Genomic DNA, 14,536 nt, shown 5'->3' with positions numbered 1-14,536 from the left:
TCATCTCATAATAAAAGTTGAAACTACATCTGAAGCTCATGTCACTTGAAAAGTAGCAAAAACTGTTTTTGCTGGAGTATTCACTGAGCCGTATTATCATGAACTTCAGTTTGCTCGTGTTGACAGTTAATCTGCTGCATGTTGTCAGTCAAGTGGTGGTTGGTACAGATTCTAGGGGGAGATAGAAACACACACACACACTCAGTCCTTGGCGTCTACTGCCCTCTACTGTTTTTTAAGTGAACGAAGAGAAAAGGGTGAAGACCGTATTAGTGAATGTATTAAGTTTTGGATGTATCTTGAGTGAAAAAGCATCACTTTTAAAGTCAGTGAATTCATTTATTTATACGTCTTTTTTCGTTAACTGAACACATTTAATCTGAGTTTCAATGAATCATCTTTAACATTACTGTAAACTGTTTTAAACTGGTTCTGTGTGATTCCTTTGAGGTCATTGTCATTACTGGTGTCATTTTATTAAAAACTGTATATACAGCATGTGCATGGACCTGCACTGTATGCTGCATTAAGAAACACATAGCATTTAACTGTGGATCCTCCTAATCCTGAATAATTCAACAAAAATATTAGAATGTAATCCCATGAATAGTCATATCAAAAGTACTTAAAAGAACACGGATAACAGCACTGGGCTACATAACGTTAGCTGCAGTAGCTGATTAGGTGGTCAACTCATTTAATGGTGACTTTAATATAACGTTAGCATAACGTTAGCTACTTGCAGCTATTTCATTAGAATAAACTAGAAATGACAAAGCATGAATAAACGTGACTAAGCATAACATGAATACAACTCGCCTGTGAACATGTTCTAGGCCGGAGTCACGTCAGATATATATTCATTGGCAGTAGGTGAGGTGATGTGTTTTTGTAGGCCAATCCGGAAGTTAGCATCGCACTGGTTCCCTTAACAAAATTGGACTTTGTTGGATTTTCAATAATTGCAGGAAATAATCTAAAATAATAAGCTACTAAACAAACGTTTATAACACTTTCACATTTTGTTCAGCAATGCAATCTTAACAAATGAACAACCACTTTTATGTTTTTTGAAGCATGAAAAGTGTTAGGTTTTTAAGAACAAAGGATGAAGGAGCTTGCAGGCCGCAGGTACTCTTCTGCTGCGAGCTTCTTACTGCGCACGCGCATTAGAAGAATGAGCTGGACCCGGTCCAAAATTAAAACAATATTTAATGTACTACACAAAGTTCACTTACAAACTGAATTAACTATCAATAGTAATGTTCTCGAGAGCAGAGACCACATACACGCATCTCCTCACAGTCCGGCGCGGCCAGTTAGCTGAAAATGAGAGCTGCAGTGATCTGAGGTAAACTCCCTAAAACATTGTCTTTTGTATCCCCTGAGAGTCGGAAAGTGTCCGATACTGTCATAAAACGTGTGAATGACCCTCCGTGGCGATTAGTGATTGGCTTCATTTGAATTCTGCCCCCTCCCATTATCGATCCCTTAGCAAAACATCTTGGCTCCTCGCAAAACATCTTGGACTCCTCCTCTCTGTCCTGCTGGTCAGCTTGGCATTTGACCGTCCCACTGGCCCCATCCTCCATCGATGAGGTCGCCTCCATTTGCTGCTGCATGTCTGACACCTCACTCACAATCCCTATCTGACCCTCAAGACTATTCTTAGTGTTTTAATACCTACAGTGACTATACTTCTATGATTAGATACATTCAATGAGTTAATATACTGTAACATATAATATCCTATATAAGTAAGAATATTGTAAACCTATAATACATTCCATATGGAAACATATTGTGACTAACATATTTATTATTGTAACACTTCTACTCAGGGTGTTATTAAACCCTACTAATAATGCGTTTAATACTGAAATTCTCCACAAAAGCCAACATCCTAAAAAAGAACTACACCACGGTCACGACTTCACGTCCCCACCATTAAGCTACAGTAGGGCTAGTCGGCGTGACGACGTTTAGTAGTCTCATTTAGCTACTTTGTAGATTTGATAATTAGGTTTAAGTTTTGATTCATGTACATTTATTAATATACTTTTTACTTAATTTTTTCTACTTGTATTGTGTATTTTACAGAGCTTTTCAGTTCCACACACACACACATTGATCTATACTGTTGAAGACGGAAGTTTGACTTCATCACAGGGTACATTTCTCGTGTGCTTTGTCTTCATCATTGTCTTCGACATTTTAACGTTATTGATCCCACATTTTGTCATCCTTATGCCTCCAGGAATCCTTCCTGGTTCAGAGAGAGCTGAAGTTTGTTAAAAAATCAAACAAAAACTCAAATAGAAATCTTCCGCCTAAAAAGCACTTATCATGGAAGATTTTTGATTTGAATGCAGAAACAGTTTTTGATCGGGGCTTTTGGTGCCATAAAAGCTGCTTGAGTTCAACACGAGGAAGCTGTCGGTGCTTCTAGCCCCGAGGGGACGGAGGGAGGAATGTTTTCCCGTCGCACTCTTTGATCTCACACCCCCTAATCACTTCCTGAAGATTATACAGTACGTGCACCTCCGCACTGCCCTCACTGAGTGTGTGTGTGTGAGTGTAGCATGCATGCTTGCCTGAGGGCAACCCGGGCAGATGTAGTCCTCTGTGTCCTGATGACAGACAGAGATAGGGAAGAAACGGAGACAGAAGCATGATGTCATCAAACTGTGACAACCAAGCAGAGTTATAAATAAGTTTGGCAGTCACGCTGAAGTGCACAAAGCGTGTAAACTGACCCAAAGAGTCAGCAATTTTGTTTTATTTTTACACTGCAGAAATAAACAGATGGAAGTGCTGGTAAAGTCACTGAGCTCGTTGACAGGATGGTTTTGGCAGCTCTCTGAGTTAGTATGGTTTTTGGGGGCAGTGAAGGCGTCTCAGGAAAAGCTGAGGCAGAACTGGAGATGCAGAACTGGAGATGCAGAGGCGTTTGTCTTGGAGGATGAGCACTGGGTTGATATAAAGAGGATATCACATCAGTTACTATGATGGGGTCCAGCTGTGAGCATGACTTGTGCTTGTAAAGATTAACTTTTTAACTCATTATCTTTACAATGTTGTATTTTTACCTGCCGAATGGAGGATGTTCACATTGGCACCAGAGCACTGAAGAAACCTAGTAGTAATTTAAGTTACCGTCGTTGCGGCTACTTGATTTTTTTGAAAGAGCCAAAATGCTCTCCAGAGTGACACAGCGTTTCCTGATCCGACGGCACACAGCAAGACGTCATCATTTGCTTGTGCCTTTCAAAACCGTTGTAAATCACTCTCTCTATAGTTCACACTTCCGACACGGTCACACATGCGCGAATGCATGCAATGCTTGCTGAATGTGGGCGGTGCCAAGTGAGGTCGACCACACTGTTACGCCCGGTCTAGGGGAACCGGGGCGCAGCATAATAATGGGTTTCCCTCGCTCTCCCACTCCCAAGAACGACCAGTGCTGCTGCCATACAGTCCATCATATTGATCTATTTACACAGTTGTTTTTAGCAATACGCGTCAGGGTGAGCCTGGCCCAAGACAATAGATAAAACAATCTTTATACACATACTAACTTACCTACTCCAAACTGAACAACAGAAAGTACAGGCAGCTTACCTACATCCCTAACCGAAAACAGGAGAAAACAATGTGAACAAAAAGGGGCTTCTCACCCCCACCACTACATGGACTGTCGTTAGAGTACATACAATTATTTGTCGCCCCGATCTGTACAGCAGCGACCCCCTTGGCTGTGCAGCATGGCCCGGTTGGGAGCCGGAGAGAAAAAGAGAGAGGGCGAGCCGGCCTCCACAGGTTCCTTCTTATCTCCGGCCTCATGAGTCCCCAGTCCAATCACCTGCAATCCCATAGATAAAAGAAAACACAGACACAGTATAAACAGCACCACCCTCAGGCAGGGAGGCACACAGCATTAATGATCATTGTATTATGACGCTCTAAGTCATAACATAATGATCTTTGGTATTGGTTGAGGCCATTGCTGAATGAAGAGAACTGGATACAGCATTTCAGCTTGCTAGTTCGCCATGAAGCGAAAAAACTTTGACTTTCGAGTATAAAATTCAGATAAAATGACCCTCCATGGGCCGTAATATAGCGTTTCCATTAACTCCGCCTCCTCCTTTTCTGGCTCATTCATATGAACGGAGGATTGAAAATAACTACAACTTTTAGGACCTCGTGATTTAAATAAGGTCTATTCATGTGTTCGTACATGGAAGTTGTTTCTTTTTGGCCCAGAATTTTGTTACATATTCTGCAATTGTTTGCTCAATTTGTGGGTAACTAAAAACCCTCTTTTTGAAAATCCACCTGTGACTCAAGATGCATCCAAACTCTTTCTTTGGTCATTCTCTCTATTTTCCCTTATTTCTGTCATACGTCAAACAAATCACTTTTTAAATACTTTTTTCTCTTTTTTTGTTGTTATGTTGTACGTTGTAAAAACGTGTTTGTTTGGAGTGGGCGACCATGGCTAAGTGGAGAGCAGGGCCGTCCTTCAATCGGCGGTTCGGTCCCAGGCTCCGCTAGTCGCATCTCTATGTGTGCAAGACACTCAACCCCAAATTGCTACCGTAGCTGTGTCTACAGCGTGATAGAATCTGAATTGTAAGTCGCTTTAGATAAAAGTGTCTGCTTTTTACTGAAATGTAGTGAGTGCAGGCTAGCAGCTGTGATGTGGCACTGATGTGCCTACAAACACTGAATCCATTCCTTCCTATAAATATCGTAATGTATCCAGCTTCGAGCTTCTTCGAAAATGTCGTTCTTATACTGCTTATTAGATTCGCACAATACACAATTAAGGAAAACTTAATTCAAAGTCTGAGTTTGGTTCTGTTCGATGTTTAATTGCTTCATATTTCTATCGCACGCATTTGTAGGTGGTCTTGGTGGATGGTGGAAGGCCTACAAAGTACAGAACTTTGACACCAGAGTCACATCCTGCGTGTGGTTAGCTCACACACACACACACACTGTTCAGATCGCTGAAGCTTCCACGTCCTACCTTTTATTAAAACATTTATAACTGATAAGTAAAAGTTATGACCATTCCGTTGAAGCAAAAGTGCACCAACTCTGGTAATTCATATTTGCATTAATTTAGTGCATACTGTCCACCCTAAATTATATCCATATATAATTTGTATATGCAGATGTGCTTTTAATTAAAAGGGACAGTTCATGAAAAAAAACATTTACACATTGACATTTCAGAACACTTAAAAAAATATATTATATTATTTGAGTCGTCAACTTTATGGCCAGCAGCCTCTGATCGCTGTAATACCCCTTACTCTCCTCCAGGGGTCGACAAAGACCACACAGCTCTTACACTAGAACCGTTCACACAACAGTGTTGTGATACATTTCTAAACACACGCAGGGTGATACAAACTGAACAGTAGTTATACAAGTGTGAGATAGCCTGTGTTATAGAATAATAAACATTAACATCCAGACATTCAGCATTTTGCCCAACAGGCTACAATACAACATACCAATACACTAAAGTGAAACAATCCTGAGGTTGATAATGGCTGAACTGTAACATATTAATTAGCTGGTACGTTAATTGTGTAAATTGGCCTATTAGGCCTTATATTGAACGTTTTATTTGGCATCAGAAGTAGGCTTCACGTTGGCATCATCAACATCATCCTAATGGGATTTATTAGTTCATATTTCTATAACATGAGCTTTATAGACACAATCAAACTCCTTTCAAAAGGACAGCAAAATGTTAACAAGTTTTAACTTGTTAGCATTTTGCTGTCCTTTTGAATGGGTGTTTGAATGAATGCCTGTATGAGGTCAGTACAACCCCTTTACCACAAAGCCGGTACCCGTGGTCCCCCCCACCCCGCCACATCCCAGTCTAGTGAAAATTGAGAACTGCCGACGCAGCAGCTTGTTTGAAACCCTCTCCACGCTGCTCGCACCCGGCGGGGGAAACTCATGCAGTCCTCCTCAACTACAGCGTTCAGCCCGAGAGACACGGAACTCTTCCGCAAGCAACATGGCCAAAGTGACCAGCGGCGCCTCCGGTTGTCGAGCCATGGTAAAGGCAGGGAGGTATCTGTCGAGCCCGTCTCTGACTCAGTGTACCGGCGGCCAGCGGCAGCGGAAGATGTTGGGTTCACAGGGACGAGCGATGAGCGCTGACGCGGCCGGCATGGGAGGAAAACCCGCGGCTTCGGCCCAGCAGGAGCAGCTGGGCGGTTTCACCGCAGCAGACAGACACGCGCCGAGCAACCTGAATCTGATTTACCGGGACGTGAAGGCTTTTCTCAACGAAGTTGGGGGAAACCCCCGGGAGGCTCGGTACTGGCTGACCCAGTTCCAGAGAGCGACTTCGGCTCAGTCTACTGCTTTTGCTGTAATCGAGGTATGGCGGGGTCCACTTTTAGTCAGTTCAACAGATCTGGTACATGTGCTACATAATGACGTACGTGGATGGTGTATGGAAGCTCAATTACGCGAGTTAAAAATGTGATAGTATTAATTAGTTTTAGTAGTTTTATTATTTATGAATTTGAATCAAATCATTATTTAATACCAAGCCATAATTATGTTTTTTGAGTAAAAACGTGGTGTTTTTTTATATGATTTTTTAAACAAGTGGTGTAAATTGATGTATTTATGATGACCATGTTTAAAAAAAGAAAATCCAAAACTAGTCTGAGAAAGTATATATTTTATGGAAGCTGGTGAGTAGCTGAGGTAAAAAATATTATGCTTCATAATTAATCCGATGCATAGAAAATGGGAAAAACTATTTATTTGTTTGTAAATCTATCGGAGTTGAGGCGTCACCTTAAACTACCAAAAAAATAAGCAATGTAAAACAAAAAAATGACTAAAGACCCATCTTCTGAAAACAACGGGAAAAAAAGCCACATTGGACCACTACCTGTAACGTTATAAACACAATAATAGTTTAACTAAAGTGTATTTATAGAGCAATCCAGAAAGAGTAGACATCACAAAGTGCTTCACAACAAAAGACAAAAACAGACATGAACTGCAGACATCAAGCTCAAAACATAAAAGACACTTAAAATCAAACTAAAGCAAGTCTAAACAAATGGGTCTTGAACTGCTATTTTATTTTTAAAAGTGTCCACATTGTCCAATGGGGGAGAGTCTGCTTTTGTCTTGTCTCTGTCTCTTCTGTTGCGTTTTCTCTCTTCAGCTTATACTCCCGGGGGGCTTTTCTATCAAGTTATCAGATGTCAGGTATGACACGAGAGCCTCGGCCGGTCTGTTTTAGGCCTCTCGTCTTTAGTAGACCATCTAGTTACACCAAGATATTGCCGCCTCCCGCCCCCTAGATTCCTTACTACGGTTCATCAATGTTGGGCAACGATTTCAAGGAGGATTTTTGATTAGGGGTCCGGTTAACGTAGGTTCACTTCGCCGAGTCGAGTAGACGATTTAACTACTCTGAGGCAGGTAGTACCTGTGGGTGGACTTCCCCACTTTGAACAGCCTTGTTGGTTTTATTTTGTATCGTTTTAATGTCTATCACTAGTCTCAAGTTTTATAGGAAGAATACACACTCACCTTCACGTCACAGGAAGATGCTCCGTCTTAAAGCTGTGTCAGCGGGTTCACTCGGAGCACAAAAATGTACTCGGAGACAAAGGTTGGATTTCTCTATTTCCCTTGAGGGGGCATATCAGAGTAGTTTTATTTCCTTTACAGGTTTATTCAACAATCAAGCAAGCAAGCATGCAGATGTATTTATGTGCTGTTCCGAATTTTCATGTCCCGTTTAGAGTGTAAGTGTTCCGAAAAGGAGTATAATGTGTTAAATGTCTCTGTAAAGAGTGCTCTGCGAAGAGAGAGAACAAGTCTAGTTGTCTCTGTAAAGAGCGGAGAAGAAGTGCGTTTTGAGAGCGAAGTGTCTCTGTATTTATGTGTTTCTGTTCTCTGCCTGTCACATGGTGTGACCGTTAGGGCGTTCCGTTTCTGATAAGCGGAAGAGGCCCAGGGGACCTGCCGTACATTATGTCCTATTTATGTTTCTCTGTTTCCAAAAACAGGAAGTAGTTAGTATGCCGAATGTACTTTTTGTCCTAGTTCAGTCTCTCTGTCTCTGACACGAAGGGAGTAGCTGCAGGCATGATGTTCGTGTGTGTGTGCTAAGTTTTAACGCATGTATATTTGCAAGCAAGCACAATATGATAATGTGTTTACAATTTGTATTCGTTTTTCTCAACACTCCCAGGTGGACAGCTCAGTTTTCGCCAGCAGGGATGTGGTCGAGAGCCTGGCCTTCGGGCTCTCCTTCCTGCAGCGCATGGACATGAAGCCCGTGGTGGTGATGGGCCGGTCCGCGTGCGAGGAGACGGGCCCGGCAGAGCCGGCGGCGGGGTCTCCGTGCACCCAAGGGCTGGTGGAGCGGAGCCAGCAGCTGACCGAGGCTCTGCAGCAGCACTCGGCCTCCGTCCTGCCGCTCTTCTCCGCCGAATCCTTTCTCCTTCTGCATGAAGCCCCGCGCGGGAGCAGGTGAGGGGGTTGAGACACTGGGGGGAGGGTTAGCTATATTGAATTGCTTTTCACCAGCAGCTGATAACATGTTCACTCCTGTGAGATTTCTATCAGTTTTAACATACGCAAAAGAGAAAAAAAAGTAAACGCCGTAGGGTTGCCACTAGAATTCAGCAGCAGCTCGTTGCTATGCATGCTCTTTACCCTCGACCAGTATGTGTTTACCAAACAGTAACCCGATGAACCTCAACTTCAACTTTATTCTCTCCAAAGGCAAATTGGCAAAACATACGCGATAATACACTCCCAACTCAAGGACCACTTACTAGCCTTTTACTAAGCTACGCTTTCACATGGTCGTCATCAGCAGTGGAGTAAACTCTAGAAAAATCTAACAAGTGGACCTGGACTTGTGATTATTTTGACAACTAGTACTGTGAATGAGCTTTCATGCTCGAAGGGGAGCTTCAGTATCTTTCCGTTTGAACTCATCAGCATCAATGTACATCCACTAAAAGTGCTTGATTTTGCCACTGACTCCCTCAGATTGTTATTATGAGCGTCTGAACTCATTCTGGAAAGGAGAAGTCTCGTTCTGAACACTCACAGCCCTCATCCACATTGTCGAAATATTCAGCTAAGGCATTGGAAATCTTTCCGATAGCGCTAAGCTACGCTTTCTGTACTCAAGTGTCAAATAAAGTCTTGTCCTCTTCGACTTATCCTACACTTATCGTTTAGTAGCTGGCTCTGTGAAACTTTACTCCCTAATGTGGATCAATATGAGTTTGTGTGTAAAATATAGCTAATTTCTTCCTCATTTTGACATGAAATCGAAGGTAAACGGTTCTGCTATCAGTACTGTAGAAGTTACCGAGTGAGACCTCCTCGTCTCACACCTCCTCTCTCTGTCTCTATGTGCTTTACTCTGACACACACACACTGTGCATCACTCGCTCAGTACAGCGTGAGACTCGCATCATGGCAGAGAGAAGAAAAAGATCCAGAGTGTGGCTACATTTACTCCTGTAAATGCTGAGAACTCTCGTTGTATCAAATGCAATAAAACCTTCACAAGTAACGGAGCTAACACCAGCAGTTTATCACAACATGTGACCAACAAGCAGAACATCAATCTGCAGAAATTCGCCTGTCCATCCTCGTCCACTGCAGGTAACGTTAGCGATGTCATAAAGAGTTTGATAATAGAAATAGGTTAATAAATGAAAGCTAATCACTTAGCTAATTGTTTAGCTGCAAATGTACTTTATAGATTTAGGAACTTCTTGTATTGCTGGTCAAGAAAGCCTATTTGTTTACATGCAAGAATAATAAAGCAATGTCGATTATTTTCTTAATTAAATACAATATAATCAAAAAAGAACCGATAAGAGTATCGATAAGGAACCGAACCGATAAGAGTACTGGTATCGATAAAATCCTAATGATACCATCCCTAAAAAAAGTGGTCAAAATGTATGCAGCAGAGGGTTAGATATCTTGACTTTTAGTCACTATTATGAGTCAAGCTCCAAAAGTGCTGAGTCTTACATTTCCCATATTGTACCTGTACCAGAAATACCAGGTTTAAACACAATGATTACACATGCAAAACATGTTGATTTAGAATTCGAATGTCAACATTATGAATGAAGCGTTGAACTACTCAGTGCAGCCCTAAATTTAAGTCTCAAGTTCATGTCAACATGATGTGGGTTTATTTTCTTCAAACTTTAGAGAACACATCCGTTTTACCGCCTTTCCTCGACCCTAACACCCATCTGACCTCGTCTTCATCGTCCTCTTCCCGCAGCGCTCCGCCCTCCGTCACCGTGGACACCAGCCTCCTCCAGTGGAGCCTGAACTGCGGGACGATCCCGTTGGTTTGCCCGGTGGGGAGGGACGGGCGGGGCTGCTCGGTGGCGCTGGACCAGACGGTGGTGACGGCGGCGATCTCCCGAGCTCTGCAACCCCACAAAGTCATGTTCCTGAACAACTCTGGAGGTCTCCGCAGCCGAGAAAACAAGGCACGCTCTGACTAAGCTTCCACTGACATAGTAGATATAAAGTTTGTGTGTCCGGACATTAATCATTTGTATTTGTGCTACAGGTGCTGGACACAGTGTCGTTGCCCAGCGACCTGCCCAGTCTGTCCACGGCGGCGTGGCTGAGCGCCGCGGAGCGCCGCAGGGTGACGGCCATAGCTACACTGCTCAATCAGCTGCTGACCGAGTCCTCCGCGGTGATCACCTCCGCGAACACACTGCTGACTGAGCTGTTCAGCCACAGAGGCGAGACCACCGACTCACTCGCTCACTCTCTCCCACGCGTTTAACCCGAGAGGGCACTGGAACATAAATATGTGTGTGTGTGTGTGTGTGTGAGATAATCAATGACTAAATTCTTGTTTTTTCTGTCTGTATTTGTGGTTCAGGGTCGGGGACACTCTTTAAAAACGGAGACCCCATACACCGGTAAGTACTTGTCACACATACACGGTTAATCCGACCCGTAACCCTAAATTCCCCAAAGTCATGGTTTCTTTCTTCTTCAGAAATTTAAAGGTACAGGAGCATGCCATGCATTTGACTCACCTATTGGATTTATAGTGAATACATGTTCCGTGTGTGCAGGTACAGCTCCCTGGAGGGCATTGATGCAGAGCGCCTGCTGGCCCTCATCAACGTGTCGTTTGACAAAACTCTGAGGCGAGACTACATCGACTCCCTGAAGGGACGACTGCACTCCATCTATCTCTCCGAAGGGTGCGTGCAAAGCAACGTCCACAGATAAATCCAGATCGGAGTCAGCAATGCAATCTGTGTCCTGTCCTCTCTCCTGAACGTCTTTTCTATCCCTCCGTCCCTCCAGCTACAGCGCGGCGGCCATCATCACCGTAGAGCCGGTGAACAGCGGCACCCCCTACCTCGACAAGTTTGTGGTGAGCAGCAGCAAGCAGGGTCAGGGCACCAGCCACATCCTGTGGGAATGTATCAGACAGGACCTGGGCAAACTGTTCTGGAGGTCTAGAGCCACCAACAGGATCAACCCCTGGTGAGACGCACACACATTTGAAAAACTCTCATGTTGGTATTTACATTACACTAATTTGTCCAAAGATACTTACAGTGTGTGTATTCTACACCACGCAGGAGCAAAAATTATGAGTGTGTTCCTTTTAAAAGAAATGACTAAAAGCATGTTCGGTGCTACAACTCAAGATGAAGTCGAGGAACCGTGACCCCAGAAGTTCATGAGCACCCTGAAAGTGTGGTAAACCTGAAGTGGTGTATAATCTGGAGATGTACAGACCGTAGTTTCAAGTGACGGGTCAACAATTTTAAAGAGCTGGTCCATTTTCTTTTGTTTGTATATCATTCTGTAGCTTCCCACTAGTCCTCCTTATTTATACAAATCCTAAATCAAAATTCTGGTCGAAGTAAACATGTTTTAGTCCTTCGAAAAACGTTTTACCCCGTGACGTAGGTGTCTGCATGATGGAGTTGTTAAGAATAGATTCAAAATACTACTGTCTGTTTATAAAGTGCTGAATGTTTTAGGGTCAAAACAAAACTGTGATCTTCTGCTACATTATGAACTATCCAGACCTCTAACAGCTTCAGCTCCTCGTTGGAAAGAGCCTTCTAACGGCAAGGTAAAGGGGACAAAATCCGCTATGCTAAACTAGTTTAGCAGGAAAACCAACAGCAGCACACACGCTACAAACTCTCCCCTTATTCAAACAGGCCTAAAGCAATCGCCACGACAATTGTTATATTTATAGCCGCAGATATGAGACCCTACTCTGGAGTGGAAAACCAGGATGTACTAACATGCTTAATGTTATTCATCCCCGTGACATTACTCCTTCACGAGCCCATTTCGCCAGACCATAATTCCTGATTTGTAAAAGAAAACAAAAGCCCAAACAGAGAACCAAATGTCCGAAGCACCCGTTGCTGCTCTGACAACATACGGCATGACGTCACGGGTTAGCTGCTGACTGTAACGACACAAATAGGCCGATGTCATTAAACTAGCATTTTAGAAAGCAACTGCAGTGCAGCGGATCTCTCACCTCCTCCAAAGATCAAAGAGAGTGCGACCTTCTTTCACAGAAGCACAACAGCAGCCCATGTGTTAAAGACAAAACAGGAGTTGCTGCAGCTTCCTGTACACAAATTAATCCATCATAAAAAAGAACATACGTTATGATGGCGTTTCTGCTTTTTTGCTGTATTGAACGGTGCCGTACCGAACCGTGGCACCACTGTGTCGTATTGTCACTTTTTTACCAAAAATTGCACCTTTTTAAGACAAAAAATGGAATCCGATTGAAACGGCTTCACCAGACGTTTCATAATTTAGCTTCATCGTCAATGTAATAACTGTTAACATGCCACCAGGTTGTGGTGCCGTGTGTTCACATCGGGCCACTCTGCTGTTGTCGGCATGCCTCCCTGTGATTGGCTCAGCTGTTTCAGAGCTATGAGACCAACGATGTGACCGGCCTATTATCTAACCACCACACCCTGTGATCTATATTCCTCTTCACTGTTGCACTTTGACCTACTGCTCATACGTTGACCAAGATAGCAGGTGCACCCCGAGACCTACCGCTTTGCATCTGTTGTTTAGCCATTAAAACGGGGCCCTTAGCCTTGTTACGATATGATTTCAAAATAAACAACGGCACCTGGACGTTCTCTCTCTCTGTGTGCAGGTACTTCAAACACTGTGATGGCAGCTTTGTTAACGGGGCGTGGACCGTCTTCTGGTTCGGTCTGACAGACATCAGAGATTCCTACGAGCTGGTGGAGTACGCCAAGAACCTCCCCGACTCTTTCCACGTGTCCTCCCACACCGCCTCCGGCGGGTCCTGAACCACCTCCTCCCAGCTGATGGCTGTGTGGCTCCTTAACTCGGCTATGAATCTATCAATATTGTTTCCTTATCTTTGCTCTGACTTGACTTTTTTTTCTATTTTGGATTTTTTTTTTTTTCTCTTTTAAAAACATGAAAACCAAATCTGCAGTGAGAATTTCATACTTGCAGAATGTTTACTTTTAATCATCCTCTATTCTGAGGGCTGGGGTTAGCTCTAAAGCTCATCCTCACTTTGCTAAGAAACACCACTACGGTGTTTTTCACTACATTTTAAATACAATTTTAAATACAATTTTCTTTCTTTCTATTTATTTATTTTTTAAATTCCAGACGGAACTGATGTTTTTCACACTCGTGATGCTGTCCAGAGTGGAGGAATCTCAAAACTACGGTCTTATGTATTTACCAAAGACTGTCTGGCATTACAGAATTGTTCCTCACATTTGGAAACACAAATGGGGTGTAGTTTAAGGGGGAATATGTTTTATGGTCATATGTTTGCATCTATAACTTGAATACACACATAAAACCTACCCATAAAAAAGCTATGCTATTTTATTATTTATGTATATTGATATTTGATAAATTGGGGCACATATCTGAAAGGTGTTAATGTTATATGTACAGATATGATTTTTTTTGGCCCAGGACTTACTTCATCATAATGTTATGATTGCAGTAATAACTTTTCAGAATGTTACACAGTGCTTATTTCTTTCTTTAAAGGGTTTTATTGCATTTGTGAAGAGAGTTCTCAGCATCTACAGGAGTAAAATGTAGCCACACTTTGGATCTTTTTCTTCTCTCTGCCATGATGGGAGTCTCACGCTGTACTGAGCCGGAGTCAGTGTGTGTGTCAGAGTAAAGCACAAAGAGACAGAGAGGAGGTTTGAGAGGAGGAGGTCTCACTCAGTAACTTCTAAAATACTGATAGCAGAACCGTTTACCCTGGACCTTGTCAACACCACTACTTTGGAACCGGTTCCCGTTTAGAACCGGATTTCGGGGGGCATCCCAACTCATGAACACTTGAAAATAAAAACAGACTAAACTGCAAGTGAAGGCTCCTTTAATCTTGATTAAGCGTCTTCAAACTGTCCTCAGTAGACCAGTGTATTTCAAGGAG

At 43.0% G+C, this 14,536-nt stretch overlaps 1 protein-coding gene and 1 long non-coding RNA gene across 2 annotated transcripts; one reads left to right on the top strand and one right to left on the bottom strand.

The window, feature by feature from the left end:
• Positions 1-2,729: 2,729 nt before the first annotated feature.
• On the bottom strand, positions 2,730-7,952 carry LOC142939827 (uncharacterized). Its single transcript, XR_012950224.1, has 3 exons — positions 7,594-7,952; positions 3,714-3,862; positions 2,730-2,969 (listed from the first exon to the last, which is right to left on the bottom strand). It is a non-coding gene; the product is annotated as an uncharacterized LOC142939827 (long non-coding RNA).
• On the top strand, positions 5,917-14,467 carry nags (N-acetylglutamate synthase). The gene is made up of 8 exons (XM_076082883.1): positions 5,917-6,415; positions 8,261-8,541; positions 10,337-10,550; positions 10,634-10,814; positions 10,958-10,997; positions 11,157-11,288; positions 11,395-11,577; positions 13,247-14,467. Exons 1-8 carry the CDS (start codon positions 6,047-6,049, stop codon positions 13,404-13,406), a joined length of 1,560 nt encoding a protein of 519 aa, XP_075938998.1. The 5' UTR covers positions 5,917-6,046; the 3' UTR covers positions 13,407-14,467.
• Positions 14,468-14,536: the final 69 nt, after the last annotated feature.

This window comes from Anarhichas minor, unplaced genomic scaffold, assembly GCF_050575085.1.
Source record: "Anarhichas minor isolate MPS153535 unplaced genomic scaffold, ASM5057508v1 ptg000007l, whole genome shotgun sequence".
Classification (NCBI taxonomy): Eukaryota; Metazoa; Chordata; class Actinopteri; order Perciformes; family Anarhichadidae; genus Anarhichas; species Anarhichas minor.
The sequence above is the reverse complement of the archived record's forward strand: the minus strand, read 5'-3'. Positions and strand labels throughout refer to the sequence as shown.

Bases quoted from the DNA above. Each gene is read 5' to 3' on its own strand.
- nags (XM_076082883.1), top strand. From the start codon at position 6,047: ATGGCCAAAGTGACCAGCGGCGCCTCCGGTTGTCGAGCCATGGTAAAG. The intron at 10,815-10,957 runs GCGAGACCACCG...TTTGTGGTTCAG, and splicing joins TGAGCTGTTCAGCCACAGAG to GGTCGGGGACACTCTTTAAA. The intron at 11,289-11,394 runs GTGCGTGCAAAG...CCGTCCCTCCAG, and splicing joins TCCATCTATCTCTCCGAAGG to CTACAGCGCGGCGGCCATCA.